Source organism: Aptenodytes patagonicus, unplaced genomic scaffold (genome assembly GCF_965638725.1).
Source record: "Aptenodytes patagonicus unplaced genomic scaffold, bAptPat1.pri.cur scaffold_507, whole genome shotgun sequence".
Lineage (NCBI taxonomy): Eukaryota > Metazoa > Chordata > Aves > Sphenisciformes > Spheniscidae > Aptenodytes > Aptenodytes patagonicus.
The window spans coordinates 1,630-29,331 of record NW_027472407.1 but is presented as its reverse complement, the minus strand read 5'-3'; the positions used below and the strand labels follow the sequence as shown (position 1 = coordinate 29,331).

Here is a 27,702-nt window from a genome sequence, read left to right as displayed (position 1 = left end):
GAGGCAGCCTGCCGCAAAGAAGAAGAAGAACGCCGCGCCCGCGAACGCCAAGAAGAAGAAGAAGCCAAATGCCTGGAGAAATTCGAAGGGGCCGAACCCTTGGAAGCGGCCGAGCTTTTGGCTTTCACCGACTCCATGCTTCCCGGTTGTTCCCAGCTCCTGGATGAGCTCCCCGACACCGTCTACCGCGTCTGCGACCTCATCATGACGGCCGTCAAACGCAACGGGGCCGCTTACCGCGACTCCGTTCTCAAGCAAGTGGTCAAACAGGTAAAGAGAAAGGGGTTCCCCCACCCCCGCCCTCCGTTTCTTACGGTCACCTCGATATTTGGGTGACCCCTCCCCGACGCCCCGAAATTTAGGTTTGGGAGGCGGCCGACGTCCTCATCAAGGCGGCGTTGCCCCTCACCACCAGCGACACCAAAACGGTGTCGGAATGGATCAGTCAAATGGCGACTTTGCCTCAAGCTTCCAACTTGGCCACTCGTATCCTTCTCCTCACCCTCCTCTTCGAGGTGAGACGACGGGGGGGGACCCCAAAATATTTGGGGTGGGGGGTGGGGGTGTTGTTTCGCCTTGTATCCGCACCTTAATGCGTGCGGTGTTCTCCTAACGGCTCTTTTCTTCTCCCGAATCCCACTTTTGGGGTCAAAGCGTGCAGGTTTGGAGTATTTGTGGGGTGGCTTGGGTTGGTTTTTTTTTGGGGGGCGGTGGGGTGGGGCTAGGGGTTTTTTGGGGTGTCCCCGACCCCCAGGACCCACCTCGGTGACCCCCCCACCACCACCACCACCGCGTAGGAGCTGAAGCTGCCCTGCGCCCGGGTGGTGGAATCGAGCTGCGTGCTGGACGTCCTCATCAAGCTGCTGGAGGTGGTGCAGCCCTGCCTGCAAGCCGCCAAGGAGCACAAGGAGGTGCAGACCCCCAAGTAAGGAAGGGGGCCCCCCCCCCCCCCAAAAAAAAAACCCCGCCCCCCCGTGACACCCCCCTCCCCGCTGACGTCTTCGTGTGCGTCACCCCAAAAAGGTGGATCACCCCCGTCCTGCTGCTCATCGACTTCTACGAGAAGACGGCCGTCTCCTCCAAGCGTAGGGCTCAGATGAACAAGGTGGGGGGGGATGTGGGGGGGCTCTGGGGGGGGGGGGGGACGACACACACGACACGACGGGGGGACACCGGGGGGTCTGGAAGGGGGGTGGGCATCCTGGGAGGGACACGGGGCCCTGGGGGGGGGGGGCAGGGACACAGATGGGGTCACGGGGCGGGGGGGACACACCTGGGGTTGGGGGGGGGGGGGGGGGGGGGATACGGGGTTGTGGGGACACACGTGGGGTCCTGGGGGTGTCACACGAGGTCCTGGGGGTGTCACACGAGGTCCTGGGGGGATACGGGGTTGTGGGGACACACGTGGGGTCCTGGGGTGGGGACGTGTGGGGTCCTGGGGTTGTCACACGGGGTCCTGGGGGTGTCACACGAGGTCCTGGGGGGATACGGGGTTGTGGGGACACACGTGGGGTCCTGGGGTGGGGACGTGTGGGGTCCTGGGGGTGTCACACGGGGTCCTGGGGGTGTCACACGAGGTCCTGGGGGATACGGGGTTGTGGGGACACACGTGGGGTCCTGGGGTGGGGACGTGTGGGGTCCTGGGGTTGTCACACGGGGTCCTGGGGTGTCACACGAGGTCCTGGGGGGATACGGGGTTGTGGGGACACACGTGGGGTCCTGGGGTGGGGACGTGTGGGGTCCTGGGGGTGTCACACGGGGTCCTGGGGGTGTCACACGAGGTCCTGGGGGGATACGGGGTTGTGGGGACACATGTGGGGTCCTGGGGTGGGGACGTGTGGGGTCCTGGGGGTGTCACACGGGGTCCTGGGGGTGCCACACGAGGTCCTGGGGGGATACGGGGTTGTGGGGACACATGTGGGGTCCTGGGGTGGGGGACGTGTGGGGTCCTGGGGGTGTCACACGGGGTCCTGGGGGTGTCACACGAGGTCCTGGGGGGGATACGGGGTTGTGGGGACACATGTGGGGTCCTGGGGTGGGGACGTGTGGGGTCCTGGGGGTGTCACACGGGGTCCTGGGGGTGTCACACGAGGTCCTGGGGGGATACGGGGTTGTGGGGACACATGTGGGGTCCTGGGGTGGGGACGTGTGGGGTCCTGGGGGTGTCACACGGGGTCCTGGGGGACACAGGGTTATGGGGAGGAATAAGGGATCATGGGGACACACGTGGGGTCCTGGGGGTGTCACACGGGGTCCTGGGGGGACACGGGGTTACGGGGAGGAATAGGGGATCATGGGGGGAAACACGTGGGGTCCTGGGGGGGGGGACATGTGGGGTCCAGGGTGTCACATAGGGTCCTGGGGGTGTCACACGGGATCCTGGAGAGGGACACGGGGTCCTGGGGGTGTCACACGGGGTCCTGGGGGTGTCACATGAGGTCCTGGGGGGACACAGGGTTATGGGGAGGAATAAGGGATCATGGGGACACACGTGGGGTCCTGGGGGGGGGGGGATACGGGGTCTTGGGGGGGGACACGTGGGGTGGGGACATCCAGCGTTCTGGGGGAACACGTGGGTACCTGGGATGGGGATACGGGGTGCTGGGGGGTGACACCCAAGGTCCTGGGGGGGGGGACGGGACGGGACACGGGGTCCTGCGGAGGGTGACAAGCTGACGGTGCCCGTGGCGCCGCGGCCAGATGCAGCACACGGCGGCACCCAGAGACATCCTGAGTGGGGGGGGGGACGACGGCAACAACCCACAAGCTGGGGTACACGTGGTGACGCCCCCCCCCCCCCCCCGGCCGCCTGTCCTCCCCCCTCCGCCTGCCTCCCCCCTCCCAGTACCTGCAGGCAACTGGGAACAACTGGCGCTGGTTTGACGACCGCTCGGGTCGCTGGTGCAGCTACAGCGCCAGCAACAACAGCACCATCGACGCCGCCTGGCGCGCCGGCGAGACCAGCGTCCGCTTCACCGCCGGCCGCCGCCGCTACACCGTCCAGTTCACCACCATGGTGCAGGTACCGGCGGCGCCGCCACCGCAACCGGGGTGGGGGGGGACGGGGGACACGCGCGCACACACGCAGAGACGCAAAAGACGGGCGGAGGGGACACCCCCTCGTTGTCACCCGGGTGTTGTCTAGGTGAACGAGGAGACGGGCAACAGGCGGCCGGTGATGCTGACGCTGCTACGAGCCCCCCGATCCGGCAAGGGGGGGAAGGACGGCGCTGAAGGGGAGCGGGCGACCGAGGAAGGACGGGATCCGGAGGGAAGGGGCAAGGAGGAGCCCCCCGGTATGGAGGGGGGGGACACACACACACCATATAGGGATTTTGGGGGGGGGGGTGTCTTTGGGGGGGGCGGAGCTTGGGGGGAGGTGGGTGGGGAAGGGGTGTAGGGGGGTGATGCGGGGCTGGTATTTGGGGCTGGGAGGGGATTAGGGGCTCGGGGGGGGGGGGGGGATTTGGGGGCCTTGGGGGGGTCCGGAGAGCTCGGGGGGGGGGGGTTTGGTGACTGACGTCCCTGCACCCCCAAAGTTGGGGGGGTGTTGGAGGATGTGGGGTTTGGGGGGAGCTGGGTGGTGAAAGGGGGGTGGTATAGGGGGGGATTTGGGGGCCATGGGGGGGTCCGGAGAGCTCGGGGGGGGGGGTTGGTGACTGACGTCCCTGCACCCCCAAAGTTGGGGGGGTGTCGGAGGATGTGGGGTTTGGGGGGAGCTGGGTGGTGAAAGGGGGGTGGTATAGGGGGGGATTTGGGGGCCTTGGGGGGGGGGGGGTCCCAGGAGGCCGCGGCGGGGGGGTGACAGGTTGTTGGGGGGGTGACCCGTGTCTCTGCACTCCCAGAACCAGGTGACAGGGGGGGATACGGGACTCGGGGCGGCGGGGGGGGGGGGGGGGGGGAAGCGGGGTGATAGAGGGGATTTCTCAGGGGGAATATTGGGGGGATTTGGGGCTAGGGGGGAAGCTTTGGGGGCCGTGGGGGGGTCGGAGAGGCCCCAGGGGGGTCGCTGGCTTTTGGGGGGGCTCACCACGACCCACATCCCCGCAGCCCCAGAGCCGACGTCGGAGGAAGAGGCTTCGGCAGCCCCATCCTCATCCTCCCCCTCCCCGTCCTCCACCTCCCCCTCCCCGGAGGATCCCTCGGGATGGTCGGAAGCTCCGGTGCGAGGTCTGGCGGAAGAAGCGGTGCCGGCGGTTCTCCGAGCGTGCGTCAGTATGTTGGGGGTACCGGTGGACCCCGATACCCTCCACGCCACCCTCCGCCTCTGCCTTCGCCTCACCCGGCACCACAAACACGCCTTGCTCTTCGCCGAGCTGCGCAGCACCCGCACCATCCTGGGGCTCACCCAGAGCTCCGGCTTCACCGGCTTCACCCCCCTCGTCACCCTCCTCTTCCGGCACATCATCGAGGATCCCTGCACCCTGCGGCACACCATGGAGAAGGTGCCGGGGGGGGACGGGACACGGGACGGGGCACGATGACGACGGGGGCTTGGGGACGAAGGGGTGGGGGCTGGGGGACAAGGGGATGGTGGAGTCGGGGGGCTGGGGACAAGGATCGGGCATGTAGGGGGATCAGGGACTTGGGGCGCTGGGGACAAGGGGATGGGGGAGTCGGGGGCTGGGGACAAGGGGAGTCGGGGCTGGGGACAAGGGGAGTCAGGGGGCTGGGGGACAAGGGGATTGAGGAGTCGGGGGGCTGGGGACAAGGGGAGTTGGGGGGCTGGGGACAAGGGGATGGGGGAGTCGGGGGCTGGGGACAAGGGGATTGAGGAGTCGGGGGGCTGCGGGACAAGGGGATCAAGGAGTCGGGGGGCTGGGGACAAGGGGATGGGGGAGTCGGGGGGCTGGGGACAAGGGGATGGGCCATCAGGGGGCTGGGGACAAGGGAATTGAGGAGTCGGGGGGCTGGGGACAAGGGGAGTTGGGGGGCTGGGGACAAGGGAATTGAGGAGTCGGGGGGCTGGGGACAAGGGAATTGAGGAGTCGGGGGGCTGGGGACAAGGGGATGGAGGAGTCGGGGGCTGGGGGATAAGGGGATCGAGGAGTCGGGGGGCTGGGGACAAGGGGATGAAGGAGTCGGGGGGGCTGGGGACAAGGGGATCGGGGAGTCGGGGCTGGGGACAAGGGGAGTCAGGGGGCTGGGGGACAAGGGGATCGAGGAGTTGGGCTGGGGACAAGGGGATCGAGGAGTCGGGGCTGGGGACAAAGGGATGGGGGAGTCGGGGGCTGGGGACAAGGGGAGTCGGGGGGCTGGGGACAAGGGGATGGGGGAGTCGGGGGGCTGGGGACAAAGGGATTAGGGGGACTTGGAGAGCAGGGGACAAGGGGATGAGGCAGGCGAAGGGCTGGGGACACGGGGATCGGGGACATGGGAGTCAGGAGGACGCGGGGCTGGGGGAGTCGGGGGGCTGGGGGACAAGGATCAGGCAGGTGAGGGGATCGGGGTCTTGGGGGTCTGCGGGACAAGGGGATCAGGGAGGTGGGGGTCCAGGGGACGCTGGGGGACAAGGGGGTCGGGGCTCCAGGGGACACTGGGGACAAGGGGATGGGGGAATCGGGGTTCCAGGGGACACTGGGGACGAGGGGATGGGGGAATCGGGGTTCCAGGGGACACTGGGGACGAGGGGATGGGGGAATTGGGGTTCCAGGGGACACTGGGGACGAGGGGATGGGGGAATTGGGGCTCCGGGGGACACTGGGGACGAGGGGATGGGGGAATTGGGGCTCCGGGGGACACTGGGGACGAGGGGATGGGGGAATTGGGGCTCTGGGGGACACTGGGGACAAGGGGATGGGGGAACTGGGGCTCTGGGGGGCACTGGGGACGAGGGGATGGGGGAACTGGGGCTCCGGGGGACACTGGGGACGAGGGGATGGGGGAATTGGGGCTCGGGGGACACTGGGGACGAGGGGATGGGGGAGATACGAGGGGCTGGGGGACGCTGGGGGATGGGGATCCGAGGGCTCTGGGCTCAGGGAGGAGGGGGGTCAAAGGGGGTACAGGGCTGTTGGGGAGGACCAGCCCCCCATCACGTTGGGTGGGGGACAGCCTGGGGGTCCCCCAATGTCGCGTGTGTCTGTGTCCCCCCCCCCAACAACGCGGTGACTCCCCCTTCCAGGTTGTGCGGTCGGCGGCCACCAGCGGGGCGCACCACCTCGGGGTGTGGTTTCGGGGAGCCTGGGTTCCCGAGAAGTCAACTACATCCTTCGGGTGTTGGGTCCCGCCGCCTGCCGCAGCCCCCACGTCTTCACCGAGGTGGCCACCGGCTGTATCCGTATTGCCCTGCCCGCTCCTCGCGGATCCGGCACCGGTGAGTCTCGGGGGATCCCGCGGGAGTCCCTCTGATCCAAAATGGGGTCCCGTGGGGTGCTTGTGGCTTCGAAATAGGGTCCCGTGGGGGCTCGTGGCTCAAAACTGGGGTCCCAGGGGTGCCCGCAGTTCCAAAATGGGGGTCCCGGGGGTCCCTGTGGTTCCCGTGGGTGCCTGCGGCTCAGAAATGGGGGTCCTGTGGGTGCCCGCAGCTCCAAAATGGGGGTTCCAGGGGTCCCCGTGGTTCCCGTGGGTGCCTGCGGCTCAGAAATGGGGGTCCTGTGGGTGCCCGCAGCTCCAAAATGGGGGTCCCGGGGGTCCCCGTGGTTCCCGTGGGTGCCTGCGGCTCAGAAATGGGGGTCCCGTGGGTGCCCGCAGCTCCAAAATGGGGGTCCCGGGGGTCCCCGTGGTTCCCGTGGGTGCCTGCGGCTCAGAAATGGGGGTCCTGTGGGTGCCCGCAGCTCCAAAATGGGGGTCCCGGGGGTCCCCGTGGTTCCCGTGGGTGCCTGCGGCTCAGAAATGGGGGTCCCGTGGGTGCCCGCAGCTCCAAAATGGGGGTCCCGGGGGTCCCCGTGGTTCCCGTGGGTGCCTGCAGCTCAGAAATGGGGGTCCTGTGGGTGCCCGCAGCTCCAAAATGGGGGTCCCAGGGGTCCCTGTGGCTCTGAAATAGGGGTCCCAGGGGTCCCCGTGGGTGCCCACAGCTCCAAAACAGGGTGCTGTGGGTCCCTACGGCTCTGAAATGGGGGTCTCAGGGGTCCCTGTGCCTCCCGTGGGTGCCTGTGGCTTGGAAACGGGGGTCCCATGGGTGACCGTGGCCCTGAAATGGGGGTCCCAGGGGTCCCTGCAGCTCCCGCGGGTGCTACCGCTCCAAAACGGAGTCCCGTTAAGTCCCCACAGCTCTGCAGTGGGGTCCCAGGGGTCCCCGCGGCTCCAGCGCCCGCAAGCCCTATACAGGGTGACAACGTGGGGGGTCCCACGGCTCCCCGCAACCCCAAAATGGGGGTGCCGGGGGTCCCTTTCCCCCCCGAAATTGGGGGTCCCAGGGTTCCCTTTTAGCCCCACAATCGGGCTCCCGCAGGTGCCTTTGGCTCCAAAATGGGGCTTTATCGCAGCTCCGGCACCCGCGAGCCCTATACGGGGTGACAACATAGGGATCCCGGGGAGCCTCCCGGGACCCCTTGGCCCCCCCCCCCCGACACCCCCTTTCTGCTCCCCCCCCCCCCCTCCCCGACAGCCTCGGATGACGAATTTGAGAACCTGCGGATCAAGGGTCCCAACGCGGTGCAGCTGGTGAAGACGACGCCGGTGAAGCCGGCGGCGCTGCCGGCCATCCCCGACCCCATCAAGGACGTCATCTACGACATGCTCAACGCCCTGGCCGCCTACCACGCGCCCGAAGAGGGTACGGATGATTTTTGGGGCCCCCCCCCCCCCCCCCCCCGGGAATTGTACATCCCCACTGGGGATTCCGCATCCAGCCGCCTCCGGGGAGTTTTGGGGGGGCAGCAGGGAGGAGGAAGATGGGGGGGCGTTGGGAAAGGGAGGGGTATGGAGGGAGGAGAATTGGGGGGAGTACAGGGGGGAGAATCGGGGTGCACGTGGGGGGGAGGAATTGGGGTGCCCCCAGGGAGTGGGGTGCCCCCGGGGGGGGAATTGGGGTGCCCCCTATGGGGTACAGAATTGGGTGCCCCCAGGGAGTGCACTGCAACATGGAAGGGGAATTGGGGTGCCCATATGGGGGGAGAATTGGGGTGCCCATGGGGAGTGGGATGCGTATTGGGGTGCCCCCAGGGAGTGGGCTGCATACTCGGGGGGGGGGAAGAATTGGGGTGCCCCTATGGGGTAGATAATTGGGTGCCCCCAGGGAGTGCGCTGCAATATGGAAGGGGAATTGGGGTGCCCCCAGGGAGGGGGGTGCCCATATGGGGGGAGAATTGGGGTGCCCATGGGGAGTGGGATGCGTATTGGGGTGCCCCCAGGGAGTGGGCTGCATACTCGGGGGGGGGGAAGAATTGGGGTGCCCCTATGGGGTAGATAATTGGGTGCCCCCCAGGGAGTGCGCTGCAATATGGAAGGGGAATTGGGGTGCCCCCAGGGAGGGGGGTGCCCATATGGGGGGAGAATTGGGGTGCCCATGGGGAGTGAGATGCGTATTGGGGTGCCCCCAGGGAGTGGGCTGCATACTTGGGGGGGGGGAGAATTGGGGTGCCCCTATGGGGTAGAGAATTGGGTGCCCCCAGGGAGTGCGCTGCAACATGGAAGGGGAATTGGGGTGCCCCCAGGGAGGGGGGTGCCCATATGGGGGGAGAATTGGGGTGCCCATGGGGAGTGGGATGCGTATTGGGGTGCCCCCAGGGAGTGGGCTGCATACTTGGGGGGGGGGAGAATTGGGGTGCCCCTATGGGGTAGAGAATTGGGTGCCCCCAGGGAGCGCATTGCACATGGAAGGGGAATTGGGGTGCCCCCAGGGAGGGGGGGGTGCCCATATGGGGGGAGAATTGGGGTGCCCACGGGGAGTGGGGTGCACGAGGGGGGAAGAATTGGGGTGCCCGCAGGGGACATGGAGAATTGGGGACCCCCCTGGAAGTGGGGTGCCCTGTGGGGTCTAGAACCGGGGTGCCCATAGTAGGGACGCGCCATTCCCGGCAGCGCCCGTGGGGCACAGACCCCAGTCAATTTTAGGGGTGTCCCCAAGGCTTTTCTTTGGGGGGGGTCTCCTCACACGTGCCACTCACCTCAACCCCCCCCCCCCCCCCAAAAGGTGACAAGGGGGACCCCAAAAGCGCGGCCCCCAGCGAGGTCAGCCAGCTCCTCTCCGACATCGGGGACGACATGTACCAGCAGTACCGCAGCCTGACGCGCCAGCCCGGCGACTTCGACCCCCCCGCCGGCTTCGCCATCAACGTCAGTTGGGGGCTGGAGGGGAATTTGGGGGGGCTGGGGGGGGGGGGGGGATTTGGGGGGGCTGGGGGGCTTGGAGGGGGGCGTGGGGTTTGGGGGGGGAGCGTTCCTAGGGTCGCCGCGGGGTGATGGGAGCGGGTATGGGGAATGGCTGGGGTGGGGGGGGGTATTGGGGAGGGGGATTTGGGGTGCGGAGGGGGGGATGTGGGGTGGGGAGGGGGTTTTGGGGGTGCTGTGGGGTTTTGGGGGGGCCTCCCCGGCTCTGACGTCCGTCCGTGTCCCCCCCCGGCTCCCACAGGCCCAGGTCTTCGCTGCCGATGGCGCTGCTGCAGAGACGCCGCCCTCGGGAACCCCCCAGGGAGAAGGTATCGGCGTCCCCCCCTCCCCTCCCTCTACCCCTCAACGTACCCCCAACGTCCCCGAGCCCCCTAACGTCCCCTCCACGTCCCCGAGCCACTTAACGTCCCCTCCATGTCCCCTCCGAGTCCTCTAATGTCCCCTCCATGTCCTCCGGTTCTCTAACGTTCCCCCCCACGTCCCTGAGTCCCCTAAAGTCCCCTCTGCGTCCTTGAGACCTTTAATGTCCCCCCACCGTCCCCTCCACGTCCCTGAGCCTCCCAACATCCCTTCCGTGTCCCCGAGCCCTTGAACGTCCCCTCCACGTCCTTGAGACTTTTAATGTCCCCTCTATGTCCCCTCCACGTCCCCGAGCCCCGCAACGTCCCCTCCGCGTCCTTGAACCCCCTAATGTCCCCTCCGTGACCCCAAGACCTTTAATGTCCCCTCCACGTCCCTGAGCCCCCCAACGTTGCCTCCATGTCCCCGAGCCCCCCAACGTCCCCTCCACGTCCTTGAACCTCCTGATGTCCCCTCCGTGTCCCCGAGACCTTTTAACGTCTCTTCCACATGACCCTTAATGTCCCCTCCATGTCCCCGAGCCCCGCAACGTCCCCTCCACATCCTTGAACCCCCTAATGTCCCCTCTGTGTCCCCGAGACCTTTAACGTCCCCTCAATGTGACCTTTTAATGTCCCTCCATGTCCCCAAGCCCCACAACGTCCCCTCTGCGTCCTTGAACCCCCTAATGTCCCCTCTGTGTCCCTGAGACCTTTAACGTCCCCTCCACGTCCCCGAGCCCCCCAACGTCCCCTCCACATCCTTGAACCCCCTAATGTTCCCTCCGTGTCCCCGAGACCTTTAGCGTCCCCTCCACGTCCCCGAGCCCCCCAACATTTCCTCCATGTCCCCGAGCCCCCCAATGTCCCCTCCGTGTCCCCGAGACCTTTAGCGTCTCCTCCACGTGACCTTTAACGTCCCCTCCACGTCCCCGAGCCCCACAACGTCCCCTCTGCGTCCTTGAACCCTCTAATGTCCCCTCTGTGTCCCCGACCCCCCCATCATTTCCTCCATGTCCCCAAGCACCCCAACATCTCCTCCGCGTCCCTGAGCCCCCCAACGTCCCCTCTGCTTCCCCAAGCCCCCCAACGTCCCCTCTGCGTCATTGAACCCCCTAATGTCCCCTCCGTGTCCCCGAGACCTTTAACGTCCCCTCCACGTCCCTGAGCCCCCCAACGTCCCCTCCACATCCTTGAACCCCCTAATGTCCCCTCCGTGTCCCCGAGACCTTTAGCGTCTCCTCCACGTGACCTTTTAACGTCCCTCCATGTCCCCAAGCCCCCCAACGTCCCCTCTGCTTCCCCGAGCCCCCCAACATCCCCTCTGCGTCCTTGAACCCCCTAATGTCCCCTGTGTCCTTGAGACCTTTAACGTCCCCTCCATGTCCCTGAGCCCCCCAACATTTCCTCCACGTCCCCGAGCCCCCCAACGTCCCCTCCACGTCCTTGAACCCCCTAATGTCCCCTCCGTGTCCCCGAGACCTTTAACGTCCCCTCCACGTCCCCGACCCCACAACGTCCCCTCTGCGTCCTTGAACCCCCTAATGTCCCCTCCGTGTCCCTGAGACCTTTAACGTCCCCTCCATGTCCCCGAGCCCCACAACGTCCCCTCCGCGTCCTTGAACCCCCTAATGTCCCCTCCGTGTCCCTGAGACCTTTAACGTCCCCTCCACGTCCCCGAGCCCCACAACGTCCCCTCTGCGTCCTTGAACCCCCTAATGTCCCCTCTGTGTCCCCGACCCCCCCATCATTTCCTCCATGTCCCCAAGCACCCCAACATCTCCTCCGCGTCCCTGAGCCCCCCAACGTCCCCTCTGCTTCCCCGAGCCCCCCAACGTCCCCTCTGCGTCATTGAACCCCCTAATGTCCCCTCCGTGTCCCCGAGACCTTTAACGTCCCCTCCACGTCCCTGAGCCCCCCAACGTCCCCTCCACATCCTTGAACCCCCTAATGTCCCCTCCGTGTCCCCGAGACCTTTAGCGTCTCCTCCACGTGACCTTTTAACGTCCCTCCATGTCCCCAAGCCCCCCAACGTCCCCTCTGCTTCCCCGAGCCCCCCAACATCCCCTCTGCGTCCTTGAACCCCCTAATGTCCCCTGTGTCCTTGAGACCTTTAACGTCCCCTCCATGTCCCTGAGCCCCCCAACATTTTCTCCACGTCCCCGAGACCCCCAACGTCCCCTCCACGTCCTTGAACCCCCTAATGTCCCCTCCGTGTCCCCAAGACCTTTAGCGTCCCCTCCACGTCCCCGAGCCCCCCAATGTCCCCTCCGTGTCCCCGAGACCTTTAGCGTCTCCTCCACGTGACCTTTAACGTCCCCTCCACGTCCCCGAGCCCCACAGTGTCCCCTCTGCGTCCTTGAACCCCCTGATGTCCCCTCCGTGTCCCCGAGACCTTTAACGTCCCCTCCACGTCCCCAAGCCCCCCAACATTTCCTCCACGTCCCCGAGCCCCCCAATGTCCCCTCCGTGTCCCCGAGACCTTTAGCGTCTCCTCCACGTGACCTTTAACGTCTCCTCCACGTCCCCGAGCCCCTCAATGTCCCCTCCGCGTCCCCCAGACCTTTACCGTCCCCCTAATGTCCCCAAGCCGCCCCCCCCACCCCCCCTAACTCTGCCCCCCGCCTCCCCGCAGCAGCCAGCCCCGAGGAGGGCCGGGAGGGCCGGAAGGAGAAGGACGGGGAGCGCGGGGAGGAGCGGCAGCGGGCCAAGGGCTCCAAGCCCCTCATGCCCACCTCCACCATCCTGCGCCTGCTGGCCGAGCTGGTGCGCTCCTACGTGGGCATCGCCACCCTCATCGCCAACTACAGCTACACCGTGGGACAGTCCGAGCTCATCAAGGAGGTGACGATACAGCCGGACGCGGTGAAGGGGACACCCCGCCCCAGCCCCCCCCCCCGGCCTCCCAGGGCTCGGCCCCGTGGCGGCACGCGCGCGCGTCCCTCCGCCCAGCCTCGGGGTGTCTTGGCGGCGGGGTGCGGCTGTCACGCTGTTGCGGGGCTGGGGTTGTGTGTGTGTGTGGGGGGGGGGGGGGGGGGTTGTCACGCTGCACGACGGACGTCTTCTCGCCCCGCGTGGCGGGGGTCCCCTGTCGCCCTGCGTGGTGGGTTTCCTTGTGCCGCCACGCGCTGGGGTCCCTGTCACCGTGTACGTCGAGGTGTCTTGTCACCCCACGTGCTGGGGTCCCTGTCACCCCATGCAGCAGGGTCCCTGTCACCGTGTGCGTCGAGGTGTCATGTCACCCCACACAGCAGGGTCCCTGTCACCATGTGTGTTGAAGTTCCCTGTCACCCCATGTGCTGGGGTCCCCTGTCACCCCACGTGCTGGGGTCCCCTGTCACCCCATGCACTGGGGTCCCTGTCACCATGTGCATCGAGGTCCCCTGTCACCCCACATGCTGGGGTCCCTGTCACCCCACGCAGCAGGGCCCCTGTCACCATGTGTGTCGAGGTGTCCTGTCACCCCACGTGCTGGGGTCCCTGTCACCATGTGCATCGAGGTCCCCTGTCACCCCACATGCTGGGGTCCCTGTCACCCCACACAGCAGGGCCCCTGTCACCATGTGTGTTGAGGTGTCCTGTCACCCCACGTGCTGGGGTCCCTGTCACCGTGTGCATCGAGGTCCCCTGTCACCCCACATGCTGGGGTCCCTGTCACCCCACACAGCAGGGCCCCTGTCACCATGTGTGTCGAGGTGTCCTGTCACCCCACGTGCTGGGGTCCCTGTCACCGTGTGCATCGAGGTCCCCTGTCACCCCACGCAGCAGGGCCCCTGTCACCATGTGTGTCGAGGTGTCCTGTCACCCCACGTGCTGGGGTCCCTGTCACCGTGTGCGTCGAGGTGTCCTGTCACCCCACCCACTAGGGTCCCTGTCACCGTGTGCGTCGAGGTCCCCTGTCACCCCACGCACTGGGTCCCTGTCACCGTGTGCATCAAGGTCCCCTGTCACCCCCTGCGCTGGGGTCCCTCGTCACCCCATATAGAAGGTTCCCCTCTACCCCCAGGCACCGGGGGGTCCCTGTCACCCCGCATGCTGGGGTCCCCTGTCACCCCACGCAGCGGGGTCCCTGTCACCGTGTGCGTCGAGGTCCCCTGTCACCCCAGGCACTGGGGTCCCTCGTCACCCCATATAGAAGGTTCCCCTGTACCCCCAGGCACCGGGGTCCCCATCACCACGTGCATCAAGGCGTCCTGCCACCCCCCACCCCATCTTCCCTTGTCACCGCACACCAGGTCCCCCTTTGTCACCCAACTCCCAGCGTCCCCAGGCTCCCCCCCACGCCTCGGAGCCGGGGCGATTTGGGGGTCCCGCCCCCTCCAAAGCCCCCAGGGGGGAGTGTTTCGGGGTGTCTGACCCCCTCCGCCGCTTCCCGCAGGATTGCAGCGTGCTGGCCTTTGTCCTGGACCACCTCCTGCCCCACACGCAGAACGCCGAGGACAAGGACACGCCGGCGCTGGCCCGGCTCTTCCTGGCCAGTCTGGCGGCGGCGGGCAGCGGCACCGACGCCCAGGTGGCTCTGGTCAACGAGGTGAAGGCGGCCCTGGGACGGGCGCTGGCCATGGCCGAGAGCACCGAGAAGCACGCCAGGTGGGGGACACGGGGACACAGGGGACACCCTGGGGACACCGCGGTGTCACCGCGGGGCCATCCCGGCCACCAGCGCCCTCGCGGCCACACCGTTACGGGGTTGACGCGTCCTCCGTGGGGTTGACGTGTCGTCCACGGTGGGGGAGATGTTCCTCCGGGGTTGAGACGTTCTCCACGGGGGGTGCGATGTCCCTCGCGGGGTTGAGACGTCCTCCACGGGGGGTGCGATGTCCCTCACGGGGTTGAGACGTCCTCCACGGGGTGTGACACGTCCTCCACGGGGTCGAGATGTCCTCCACGGGGTGTGACACGTCCTCCACGGGGTCGAGATGTCCTCCACGGGGTGTGACATGTCCTCCGCGGGGTTGAGATGTCCTCCACGGGATTGATGTCTCTTCCGCGGGGTTGGCGCCTCCTTCGTTGGGGGTGTCAGGTCCTCCTCGGGGGTTGATGCGTCCTTCGCTGGGGGTGTCACGTCCTCCACGGGGGTTGACGCCACCTCCACGGGGTTGACGCGTCTTCCGCAGGGATGGTACGTCCTCCCATGGGGGCGATACGATTTCCGTGGGGGTTGACGCGTTCCCCGTGGGAGCGTGCCACATCCCCGAGGCGTGTGACGCATCCCCTCGTCCCCACCCGCAGGCTCCAAGCCGTCATGTGCATCATCAGCACCATCATGGAGTCCTGCCCCTCCACCTCCAGCTTCTACAGCAGCGCCGCCAAGACCCAACACAACGGCATGAACAACATCATCCGCCTCTTCCTCAAGAAGGGCTTGGTCAACGACCTGGCGAGGGTCCCTCACAGCCTCGACCTCTCCAGGTACGAGCCCACCCGGACACCTGGGTCCACTCTTATCGGGCGTCTTGAGGGGTCGTGGTGGGTCTTGGGTGGTCTTGAGGGGTTGTGGGTGGTCGTGGTGGGTCTTGAGGGGTCGTGGTGGGTCTTGAGGGGTCATGGTGGGTCTTGGGCATCTTGAGGGGTTGTGGGTGGTCTTGGTGGGTCTTGAGGGGTCGTGGTGGGTCTTGAGGAGTCGTGGTGGGTCATGGGTGGTCTTGAGGGGTTGTGGGAGGTCTTGGGGAGTTGTGATGGGTCTTGAGGAGTCTCAGTGGGTCGTGGTGGGTCATGGGTGGTCTTGAGGGGTCTTGGTGGGTCTTGGGGAGTTGTGGTGGGTCTTGAGGGGTCATGGTGGGTCTTGGGCGTCTTGAGGAGTCGTGGTGGGTCATGGGTGGTCTTGAGGGGTCGTGGTGGGTCTTGAGGGGTCGTGGTGGGTCTTCGGGGGTCATGGTGGGTCATGGGTGGTCTTGGGGAGTTGTGGTGGGTCTTGAGGAGTCTTGATGGGTCTTGGTGGGTCTTGGGGAGTTGTGGTGGGTCTTGAGGGGTCATGGTGGGTCTTGGTCATCTTGAGGGGTTGTGGGTGGTCTTGCTGGGTCTTGAGGGGTCATGGTGGGTCTTGAGGGGTCGTGGTGGGTCTTGAGGGGTCGTGGTGGGTCTTTGGGGGTCATGGGTGGTCTTGAGGGGTCGTGGGAGGTCTTGGGCATCTTGAGGGGTTGTGGGTGGTCTTGCTGGGTCTTGAGGGGTCGTGGTGGGTCTTGAGGGGTCGTGGTGGGTCTTGAGGGGTCGTGGTGGGTCTTTGGGGGTCATGGTGGGTCATGGGTGGTCTTGAGGGGTTGTGGGAGGTCTTGGGGAGTTGTGATGGGTCTTGAGGAGTCTCAGTGGGTCGTGGTGGGTCGTGGGTGGTCTTGAGGGGTCTTGGTGGGTCTTGGGGAGTTGTGGTGGGTCTTGAGGGGTCATGGTGGGTCTTGGGCGTCTTGAGGGGTCTTGAGGAGTCGTGGTGGGTCATGGGTGGTCTTGAGGGGTCGTGGTGGGTCTTCGGGGGTCATGGTGGGTCATGGGTGGTCTTGGGGAGTTGTGGTGGGTCTTGAGGAGTCTTGATGGGTCGTGGTGGGTCATGGGTGGTCTTGAGGGGTCTTGGTGGGTCTTGGGGAGTTGTGGTGGGTCTTGAGGGGTCATGGTGGGTCTTGGTCATCTTGAGGGGTTGTGGGTGGTCTTGCTGGGTCTTGAGGGGTCATGGTGGGTCTTGAGGGGTCGTGGTGGGTCTTCGGGGGTCTTGGTGGGTCATGGGTGGTCTTGAGGGGTCGTGGGAGGTCTTGGGGAGTTGTGGTGGGTCTTGAGGGGTTGTGGGTGGTCTTGGTGGGTCTTGGGGAGTTGTGGGTCTTGATGGGTCGTGGCAGGTCTTCGGGGGTCATGGGTGGTCTTGGGGGGTCGTGGAGCTCTTGGAGGGTCGTGGTGGCTCTTGAGGGGTCATGGGAGTCTTGAGGGCTTGCGGGGTCGTGGTGGGTCTTGGGGAACTGTGGTGGGTCTTGAGGGGTCGTGGGAGGTCTTGAGGGTCATGGGGGTCTTGAGGGCTTGTGGGGGTCGGGGAGGGTTTGGGGGGGGATGCGGGGGTCTCCCTGGACGCCAGGGTCCCACCTGACAGCCCACCCCCACCCCTCACCGCAGCCCCAACATGGCGAACACGGTGAACGCGGCGCTGAAGCCGCTGGAGACGCTGTCCCGCATCGTCAACCAGCCCAGCGGCCTCTTCGGCACCAAGGGCTCCTCCAGCAAGAGCAAGGGAGAGGGGGCCGGGGGGGCACGGGAAGCCGGAGCCGCACCCCCCGACGGAGGTACCTGCACCCCCAAGAACCCCCAAATCTCCCCCGGGTCCCCCGACACCTCTGTCACCCCGTATCTCCCCTGTGTTCCCCCCCCCCATATCCCCTCTGTCCCCCTGTCTTACTTGTGCCCCCCATCTCTGCTGTGTTCCCCCTGTCTCCCCGTGCCCCCCACATCTCCTCTCTGCCCCCCATCTCTCTCATGGCCCCCCCATCATTTCCCCTGTGTCCCCCCATCTTCCCTGTGCCCCCCACATCTTTCGTGTCCCCCTCGTTTCTCCCTTGTCCCCCCTATCTCTGGTGTCCCCACCCAATACCCCTCCCCCCAATATCTCCCCTGTCCCCCCCCAATCTCCCCTCTGTCCCCCACATCTCTCGTGTCCCCCCAATTTTCCCTGTCCCCCCCCTGCCTTGGTCCCCCCACATCGTCCCATCACTCCTTTATCACCCCTTGTGTCCCCTGCATCCCCCCCCATGTCCCTCCTCGTGGCCACCCCGGGGGGGACCTGCCTGACACCCCCCTCTCCCCCCCCCAAAAAAAAGGGGACCCCGGGGACCCCGAGCCCCCCGAGGAGGACGCGGAGGCGGCGCAGGCGGAGGCGGCCGACGGCGACATGGACGGGGAAGCTGAGGGTGACACGGTGGTGCTGGCCGGGCAGCCCGAGGGGCTCAGCACCCAGGAGATGCAGGTGAGGACACCCCCCCCCCCCCCCCAAATCCCACGTACCCCCAAATCCCACCCTCAGCGCCCCCTAATTCCCCCCATAACACACACCCCCCCCCCCAAGGTGGAAAACGAGCTGGAGGATCTCATCGACGAGCTGCTGGAGAGGGACGGGGCCGCCGGCAACAGCACCATCATCGGTGAGAGCCCCCGCCAAAACCGGGGTCCCCCTGGATATCAGGCGCTCCCCCCCAAATATCGGGGTGCCCCCCCCCGCACCCCTTAACGGTGGGTTCCCCCCCCCCCCCCCCCCAAAAGTGAGCCGCTCGGGCGAGGACGAGTCGCAGGAGGACGTGCTGATGGACGAAGCTCCCTCCAACCTCAGCCAAGCCTCCACGCTGCAGGCTAACCGGGAAGGTGAGCGCCTTGCGGGGGGGGGGGGGGCCCCAAGAGTTTTGGGGGTTCAGGGGGAAATTTGGGGGGATGGGGAGGGTGGGGGGGATGCCGAGAAGCCCACCTACCCGCCCCCCCCCCCCCCCCTTTACCCCGCCAAGATTCCATGAACATCCTGGATCCCGAAGACGAGGAGGAGCACACGCAGGAGGAAGACAGCAGCGGCAGCAACGAGGACGAGGACGACAGCCAGGACGAGGAGGAGGAGGAAGAGGAGGAAGACGAGGACGATCAGGTGGGAGACCCCGACGCCTGGGTCCTCGCCGTGAGGGGGGGGGGGGGGGGGGGGGCAGTGGTGCCGCCACCGTTTGGGGTCGGGGGGGCCCCCTTTCGGGTCAGGGGCTGCCATTAGGGGTCAGGGTGCCCCCATTTGGGGTCGGGGTGCCCCCATTTCAGGTCAGGGTGCCCCAATTTTGGGTCGGGGTGCCCCCGTTTCAGGTCAGGAGCTGCCATTTTGGGTCGGGGTGCCCCAATTTTGGGTCAGGGTGCCCCCATTTCAGGTCAGGGGCTGCCATTTTGGGTCGGGGTGCCCCCATTTGGGGTCGGGGTGCCCCCATTTCAGGTCAGGGGCTGCCATTTTGGGTCAGGGTGCCCCAATTTTGGGTCGGGGTGCCCCCGTTTCAGGTCGGGGTGCCCCCATTTCAGGTCAGGGGCTGCCATTTTGGGTCAAGGTGCCCCAATTTTGGGTCGGGGTGCCCCCGTTTCAGGTCAGGAGCTGCCATTAGGGGTCAGGGTGCCCCAATTTTGGGTCGGGGTGCCCCCGTTTCAGGTCAGGGGCTGCCATTAGGGGTCAGGGTGCCCCCATTTGGGGTCGGGGTGCCCCCGTTTGAGGTCAGGAGCTGCCATTTTGGGTCAGGGTGCCCCAATTTTGGGTCGGGGTGCCCCCGTTTCAGGTCAGGAGCTGCCATTAGGGGTCAGGGTGCCCCCATTTCAGGTCAGGGGCTGCCATTAGGGGTCAGGGTGCCCCCATTTGGGGTCAGGGTGCCCCCGTTTCAGGTCAGGGGCTGCCATTTTGTCTCAGGGTGCCCCAATTTTGGGTCAGGGTGCCCCCGTTTCAGGTCAGGAGCTGCCATTTTGGGTTGGGGTGCCCCAATTTTGGGTCAGGGTGCCCCCGTTTCAGGTCAGGGGCTGACATTTTGGGTCAGGGTGCCCCAATTTTGGGTCGGGGTGCCCCCGTTTCAGGTCGGGGTGCCCCCATTTCAGGTCAGGGGCTGCCATTAGGGGTCAGGGTGCCCCCATTTGGGGTCGGGGTGCCCCCGTTTGAGGTCAGGAGCTGCCATTTTGGGTCAGGGTGCCCCAATTTTGGGTCGGGGTGCCCCCGTTTCAGGTCAGGGGCTGCCATTAGGGGTCAGGGTGCCCCCATTTTGGATCAGGGTGCCCCTGTTTCAGGTCAGGGGCTGCCATTAGGGGTCAGGGTGCCCCCATTTGGGGTCAGAGTACCCCCGTTTCAGGTCAGGGGCTGCCATTTTGTCTCAGGGTGCCCCAATTTTGGGTTGGGGTGCCCCCGTTTCAGGTCAGGGGCTGCCATTAGGGGTCAGGGTGCCCCCATTTGGGGTCAGGGTACCCCCGTTTCAGGTCAGGGGCTGCCATTTTGTCTCAGGGTGCCCCAATTTTGGGTTGGGGTGCCCCCGTTTCAGGTCAGGGGCTGCCATTAGGGGTCAGGATGCCCCCATTTCAGGTCAGGGGCTGCCATTTTGAGCTGGGGTGCCCCAATTTTGGGTCAGGGTGCCCCCGTTTGGGGTCAGGGTGCCCCCGTTTCAGGTCGGGGTGCTCCCATTTCAGGCCATTTTGGGTCGAGGTGCCCCAATTTTGCATCGGGGTGCCCCCGTTTCAGGTCAGGGTGCCCCCATTTGGGGTCAGGGTGCCTCCGTTTTGGGTCAGGGGCTGCCACTAGAGGTCGGGGTGCCCCCATTTTGGGCCGGAGTGCCCCCATTTTGGGTCAGGGTGCCCCCGTTTCAGGTCAGGGTGCCCCCATTTTGGGTCAAGGTGCGCCCATTTTGGGTCAGGGGCTGCCATTAGGCGTCGGGGTGCCCCCGTTTCGGGTCGGGTTGCCCCCGTTTCGGGTCGGGGGTGCCCGCTGACCCCCCTGGGATTGCTCCCCTCAGGACGACGAGGAAGGTGAGGAAGGCGAGGAAGAGGAGGACGACGACGACGGCTCGGAGATGGAGCTGGACGAAGATTACCCCGACATGAACGCCTCCCCCCTCGTCCGCTTCGAGCGCTTCGACCGCGACGACGACCTCATCATCGAGTTCGACAACATGTTCTCCAGCCCCAGTACGGACTTGGGGGGAGCGGGGGGGGCCACGGCGATTTGGGGGGGCCACGGGGCTTCCCCCCTCGCCCCGTGGGGTGGAGGGAGGGGGGGTTTGAGCCGTGGGTCGTCGTCACCCTGCGGGCTGGGGAGGGGCAAGGTGGGGTTCCCCCCCTTGACGCCCCGGTTTGTCACCTCCCCAAGGGGCTTGGGGGGGGTTGAGAAGGGGTTCACCCCCCCAGCACCCCAATTCTGTCTCCCCGTGGCCTTGGGGGGGGGTGAGGAAGGGGCTCACCCCCTTGACACCCCAGTTTGTGAACTCCCTGGGGACTTGGGGGGGGTTAAGAAAGGGTTCACCCCCCCAGCACCCCAATTCGTCATCTCCCTGTGACCTTGGGGGGGGTTAAGAAGGGGTTCACCCCCCCAGCACCCCAATTCTGTCTCCCCGTGACCTTGGGGGGGGGTTAAGAAGGGGTTCACCCCTCCAGCACCCCAATTCTTCATCTCCCTTGGCCTTGTAGTGTTTGGGAGGGGGTTTTGGAAGGGGTTCACCCCCCCAGCACCCCAATTCTTCATCTCCCCGTGACCTTGGGTGGGGGGGTTAAGAAGGGGTTCACCTCCCCAGCACCCCAATTCTTCATCTCCCTTGGCCTTGTACTGTTTGGGAGGGGGTTTTGGAAGGGGTTCACCCCCCCAGCACCCCAATTCGTCATCTCCCTGTGACCTTGGGGGGGGTTAAGAAGGGGTTCACCCCCCCAGCACCCCAATTCTGTCTCCCCGTGGCCTTGGGGGGGGGTTAAGAAGGGGTTCACCTCCCCAGCACCCCAATTCGTCATCTCCCTTGGCCTTGTAGTGTTTGGGAGGGGGTTTTGGAAGGGGTTCACCCCCCCAGCACCCCAATTCGTCATCTCCCTGTGACCTTGGGGGGGGTTAAGAAGGGGTTCACCCCCCCAGCACCCCAATTCTGTCTCCCCGTGACCTTGGGGGGGGGTTAAGAAGGGGTTCACCCCTCCAGCACCCCAATTCTTCATCTCCCTTGGCCTTGTAGTGTTTGGGAGGGGGTTTTGGAAGGGGTTCACTCCTCCAGCACCCTAATTCTTCATCTCCCCGTGACCTTGGGGGAGGTTAAGAAGGGGTTCACCCCCTGACACCCCAGTTTATCACCTCCCCGCAGCCTCGGCGGGGGGATTAGGATGGGGTTCACCCCCCTGACACCCCAATTCCTCCCCCCCCCCCCCCCCCCCGGTGTATCACACCACTGTGGGGGTATCAGGAAAGTTCTTTCCCCCTCCCCACCCACCCTTGACACCCCATTTCCCCCCCCTCACCCCCCCTTTCAGCCGACATCCCCCCGTCCCCCGGGAACATCCCGGCCAGCCACCCGCTCCTGGTCCGTCACGCCGACCACGGCTCCCTGGGTTTGGGGACCGGAGCCGCCACCACCCGCCTGGCCCAAGGTTTGGGGCGCAGCCAGCGCACCCTCCGGCAGCTCACCGCCAACGCCGGCCACACCATCCACGTCCACTATCCCGGCGCTCGGCAGCCCAACCCGCCCCTCATCCTCCAGCGGTGAGTAATGAGACACACCCCCCCCCCAAAATCCCCCCTGGGACCCCCTAACCCCCTCCCGGACACACCCCCCCCCCCCCAGTGTTCTGTCATCCCCCAGCGTGCTGCGTCGTCCCCCAGTTCGTCCCTCAATGTGCTTCGTCGTCCCCTAATTCATCCCTCGATGTCCCCTCTCGAACCTTGAGGCCCCGCCTCGGACCCCCGTGGACCCCCCCCAGGACCCCCATGTCCCCCCGTGGACCCCCTCCTCCCTGGTCCCCATGTCCCCCCTCCTCCCTGGTCCCATGTCCCCCTTCTTCCCTGGGGTCCCCCCTCCTCCCTGGGGTCCCCCCCAATGTCCCCCCTCCTCCCTGGTGTCCCCTCTCCTCCCTGGTCCCATGTCCCCCCTCCTCCCTGGGGTCCCCCCCACTGTCCCCCTTCTCTCTGGTCCCCATGTCCCCCCCAGTGTCCCTCCTCCTCCCTGGGGTCCCCCCCACTGTCCCCCTCCTCTCTGGTCTCCATGTCCCCCCTCTTCCCTGGGGTCCCCCCTCCTCCCTGGGGTCTCCCCCACTGTCCCCCTCCTCTCTGGTCCCCATGTCCCCCCTCCTCCTTGGTGTCCCCCCTCCTCCTTGGTCCCCGTGTCCCCCTCCTCCCTGGGGTCCCCCCCAATGTCCCCTTCCTCTCTGGTCCCCATGTCCCCCCTCTTCCCTGGGGTCCCCCCTCTTCCCTGGGGTCCCCCCTCCTCCCTGGGGTCCCCTCTAACGTCCCCCTCCTCCTTGGTCCCCGTGTCCCACTCCTCCCTGGGGTCCCCCCTAATGTCCCCCTCCTCCTTGGTCCCCGTGTCCCCCCTCCTCCCTGGTTTCCCCCCTCCTCCCTGGTCCCCAATATCCCCCTCCTCCCTGGGGTCCCCCCCAATATCCCCCTCCTCCCTGGGGTCCCCCCCAATGTCCCCCTCCTCTCTGGTCCCCATGTCCCCCCTCCTCCCTGGTGTCCCCCCTCCTCCCTGGTCCCCGTGTCCCCCCTCCTCCCTGGGGTCCCCCCCAATGTCCCCTTCCTCTCTGGTCCCCATGTTCCCCCTCTTCCCTGGGGTCCCCCCTCTTCCCTGGGGTCCCCCCTCCTCCCTGGGGTCCCCTCTAACGTCCCCCTCCTCCTTGGTCCCCGTGTCCCACTCCTCCCTGGGGTCCCCCCTACTGTCCCCCTCCTCCTTGGTCCCCGTGTCCCCCCTCCTCCCTGGTTTCCCCCCTCCTCCCTGGTCCCCAATATCCCCCTCCTCCCTGGGGTCCCCCCAATATCCCCCTCCTCCCTGGGGTCCCCCCCAATGTCCCCCTCCTCTCTGGTCCCCATGTCCCCCCTCCTCCCTGGTGTCCCCCCTCCTCCCTGGTCCCCGTGTCCCCCCTCCTCCCTGGGGTCCCCCCCAATGTCCCCCTCCTCTCTGGTCCCCATGTCCCCCCTCCTCCCTGGTGTCCCCCCTCCTCCCTGGTCCCCGTGTCCCCCCTCCTCCCTGGGGTCCCCCCCCCACTATCCCCCCTCCTCTCTGGTCCCCGTGTCCCCCCCTCCCTGTCCCGTGTCATCGTCCCCCCGTCCCCCCCACACACACACGCTGACGGTGCCCCCCCGCTTCCCCGCAGGCTGCTGGGCCCCTCGGCGGCGGCCGACATCCTGCAGCTGAGCAGCAGCCTGCCCCTGCAGAGCCGGGGCCGGGCCCGGCTCCTGGTGGGGAACGAGGACGTCCACATCATCGCCCGCTCCGACGACGAGCTCCTCGACGACTTCTTCCACGAGCAGGGCAGCGCCGGCAGCCAGGCAGGCGAGTGGGGGCGGGGCCTGAGAGAGGGGGCGGGGCCTGAGGGGGGTGGGGCCTGAGGGGGGGGCAGGGCCTGCAACAAACCGGGGGCACATACACACACACCCCCCCCCCCAAGCGGCTGCAGGGATGGAGGGGAGAAGATGGGCCTGGAGAGAGGGGGCGGGGCCTGGAGAGAGGGGGTGGGGTCTGAGGGGGGGCGGGGCCCCCAAGGGAACAGGGGGACACACCCACCCCACCCACACACCCACCCCACCCACCCACCCACCCACCCCCCACGTGGCTGCAGGGATGGAGTGGAGAAAATGGACATGGGAGGAGGGGGCGGGGCCTGGAGAGAGGGGGTGGGGTCTGAGGGGGCGGGGCCTGTGAGGGGGTGGGGCCTGTGAGAAAGCAGGGGGGCCCCCCCCAAGTGGCTGCAGGGATGGAGGGGAGAAGATGGGCCTGGAGGAAGGGGGCGGGGCCTGGAGAGAGGGGGTGGGGTCTGAGGGGCGGGGCCTGTGAGGGGGCGGGGCCTGCGAGAAAGCAGGCCACACCCCCCCAAGTGGCTGCAGGGATGGAGGGTTGAAGATGGGCTGGGAGGAGGGGGCGGGGCCTGGAGGAAGGGGGTGGGGTCTGAGAGGGGGTGGGGCCATCAAGGGAGCAGGGGGACACACCCACCCCACCCCCCAAGGGGCTGCAGGGATGGAGGGGAGAAGATGGGCTGGGAGGAGGGGGCGGGGCCTGGAGAAAGTGGGCGGGGTCTGAGGGGGTGGGGCCTGTGGGGGGTGGAGCCTGCAGCAGGGCAGGGACACATTCCCCACTGGCTTTGGGGATGGAGGGGAGGGGGAGGAGCCTGGAGGGAGGATAGGGCGTGGCCTAGGTGAGGGAGGTGGAGCCTTACTCTTGGGAAGGCCTGGAGAGCAGGGGCGGGGCATGGGTGACTGGGGGGAGGGGCCTGACTGGCAGAGGCGGGGCTTGCCTGAGGAAGGCGGGGCTTGGCTGACACAGGCCCTGCAGTGGGGAAGGGTGGGCTGAGACCACTTGGGGGCGTGGCCTCGCCCGAAGGGGGCGTGGCCTCACCCAAAGGGGGGCGTGGCCTAGCAGAGGAGGCAAAGGGTTCTTCCCCTCCCCGGACGCCTGGGTTCACTCTGCCCCTCCCCTCGCAGGGACCCTCTCCAGCATCCCCACCGCCCTGACGCGCTGGACGGAGGAGTGCAAGGTGCTGGATGCCGAGAGCATGCACGACTGCGTCTCGGGTGAGTCGTCCCCCCCCGCCTCCCCAACGTCCCCCCCCGCGTCCCCAACGTCCCCCCCGTGTACCCCCTGCCCCCCCCAACCCGCCATCACCGCCTCCCCCTACCCCCAGCCCTGCCACCGCCCAGCCTGGGAACCCTCAGGCACCGGCAGCCGGGGCTCTCAACCCCCCCACGATGTCCCCACACCCCTCCAGGGTGTCCCCAATACCCCCCCAGTGTCCCCAATACCCCCCCAGTGTCCCCAATACCCCCCCCGTGTACCCCCCGCCCCCCCCCAAATCACCATCACCGCCTCCGCCTACCCCCAGCCCTGCCACTGCCCGGCCTGGGAACCCTCCGGCGCCGGCAGCCGGGGCTCTCGACCCCCCCACGATGTCCCCACGCACCTCCAGGGTGTCCCCAATACCCCCCCAGTGTCCCCAATACCCCCCCGTGTCCCCCCCCGCCCCCCCCAACCCGCCATCACCGCCTCCCCCTACCCCCAGCCCTGCCACCGCCCGGCCTGGGAACCCTCCGGCGCCGGCAGCCGGGGCTCTCGACCCCCCACGATGTCCCCCACACCCCTCCAGGGTGTCCCCAATACCCCCCCAGTGTCCCCAATACCCCCCCGTGTCCCCCCCGCCCCCCCAACCCGCCATCACCGCCTCCTCCTACCCCCAGCCCTGCCACCGCCCGGCCTGGGAACCCTCCGGTGCCAGCAGCCGGGGCTCTCGACCCCCCCACGATGTCCCCACGCACCTCCAGGGTGTCCCCAATACCCCCCCACTGTCCCCAATACCCCCCCAGTGTCCCCAATACCCCCCCGTGTACCCCCCGCCCCCCCCAAACCACCATCACCGCCTCCCCCTACCCCCAGCCCTGCCACCGCCTGGCCTGGGAACCCTCCGGCAACGGCAGCCGGGACTCTCAACCCCCCCACGATGTCCCCACGCACCTCCAGGGTGTCCCCAATACCCCCTCAGTGTCCCCAATACCCCCCAGTGTCCCCAATACCCCCCCGTGTACCCCCCGCCCCCCCCAACCCGCCATCACCGCCTCCCCCTACCCCCAGCCCTGCACCGCCCGGCCTGGGAACCCTCCGGTGCCGGCAGCCGGGGCTCTCGACCCCCCCACGATGTCCCCACGCACCTCCAGGGTGTCCCCAATACCCCCCAGTGTCCCCAATACCCCCCCGTGTACCCCCCGACCCCCCCAAATCACCATCACCGCCTCCCCCTACCCCCAGCCCTCCCACCACCCAGCCGGGCACCTCTCCGGTGCCAACAACCGGTGCTCTCAGCCTCCCCGCCGCGACTCCGCGATGTCCCCAAACCTCCCGGGTGTCCCCAAAACCCTCCCCCCGCCACCCCCGGGGGTCTCCCAGCACCCCAACGCCCCTCCTCGCCCCCGCAGTGGTAAAGGTGCCCATCCTGGCGCGACTGGAAGCCCTGCGTGACGAGGAGCTGGACGAGCGGCGAGAGAAACGCCGGCGGCAGGCGGCCGAGGAAGAAGCCAAAGGCACCGACCGCGGTCCTGAGGACAAGGACGGGCCTGACGCCCAGGTGAGGGGCACCCCAAAAAAAAAACATTTGGGGGGGGGGTTGGGGGGGTGTCCCTTCTTCACCCCGCCACCGCCGCCGTCTCCCCGGCCTCAGTCACCTTCCCCTCTCCCGCAGGACGCGGCGTCCAAGGCCGCCACCGCCTCCGCCGACGTCGCCCCCCCAGGTAATCCCACCCCCCCTTTAATTTCGGGCTTGGCCTACGTGTCCGTAACCCCCCAGCCCCCCAAAATCCTTCCCTTCCCCCCCCCCCCCCCCTTTTTTTTTTCCCCTTGACCTGGCACCCCGCGGGTTGAGGTAGTAGATTGTATAGTTGGAGGGTCACACCCCCGTCTCGGAGATAACTATACAGTCTACTGTCTTCCTCGCGGGGCGCGCGGGCCGCCGCCGGACGCCTGGGTCCCCTACGGGGGGGGGGGGGCTGCTTAATTTTGGGGGGGGGGCTCCACAGCATCCCCTCCCCCCTTCCCCCCCCCCCCCCCATACCCGGTGTCCAGTTGAAGGTTGATAAACGGGGGTGTCTTTAGGGGGGGGGGGGTGTTCTCTGCTTTAGGGGGTGATTAAAATGGAGGAGGGGGGTTTTGGGGGGGGGGGGTTTACAGGTTTTGGGGGGTGGGGGGGGGGGTTGGGGGGGCACGACAGGACTCCAGGGGGTGGGGGGGGGGGGTGAGGCAGTCGGTTGCGGGGGTGGAACGGGAGCCCCCAAACCGCCTAATTTCCCCCGTGGGCCCCCCCCCTCCCCAATCTTGGGGTGTAGCCGGATACCTTGGGTTCCCCTAAAGTGGGGGAAGGGAGTTTTTGGGAGGGGGGGGGGCTCCCAGATTCCTGGGTCGTCCCCCCGATACTGATCCTCGTCCCGTCCCCGTCCCCCCCCCCCCTCGCCACCCCCCCCCCCAGAACACAGCGGGACGACGGGAGAGACCCCCCCTCCCGGTCCCCACCGGACTTTGGTGATGTTGGAACCGACGCCGACCCCCCCAGATCCCTCCCCGGGAGCCCCCCAAATTCCCGCTCGCCCCCCCCAACCCCCCGAACACGAAGAGGGGGGGCGGGACGACCCCCCCAAGACACCGAAGCCACCCAAATGGAGCTGTCGCCCGCTCCCACCATCAGTAAGTCCTTATTTTTTTGGGGGGGGGGATCCCCCTCGTTTTTGGGGGGGGTCTCCCCAATTTTGGGGGGAGGGGGGAGCCCTATTAATGCGTGTCGTGTGTGTGTCGTCCCCCCCCCGCAGCGTCACTGTCCCCAGAGCGAGCGGAGGACTCGGACGCGCTGACGGCGGTGAGCAGCCAACTGGAAGGATCCCCCATGGACACCTCGAGTCTGGCTTCTTGTACCTTGGATG

General features: G+C 67.2%; 1 protein-coding gene across 1 annotated transcript; it reads left to right on the top strand.

Moving 5' to 3' along the window:
* On the top strand, positions 1-27,702 carry HUWE1 (HECT, UBA and WWE domain containing E3 ubiquitin protein ligase 1; the record flags this gene model as incomplete). Its single annotated transcript, XM_076364058.1, is given in 28 exon segments — positions 1-270; positions 363-515; positions 798-925; positions 1,024-1,105; positions 2,846-3,022; positions 3,146-3,296; positions 4,051-4,445; positions 6,125-6,152; positions 6,155-6,316; positions 7,550-7,717; positions 9,077-9,219; positions 9,515-9,581; positions 12,247-12,455; positions 13,990-14,201; positions 14,844-15,023; positions 16,704-16,870; positions 17,402-17,547; positions 17,647-17,722; positions 17,841-17,939; positions 18,077-18,210; positions 20,081-20,252; positions 21,570-21,798; positions 23,406-23,584; positions 24,730-24,819; positions 26,212-26,360; positions 26,475-26,523; positions 27,255-27,469; positions 27,592-27,702. Coding segments are annotated over 28 exon segments (4,272 nt in total), but the record flags the coding sequence as incomplete, so codon positions are not given.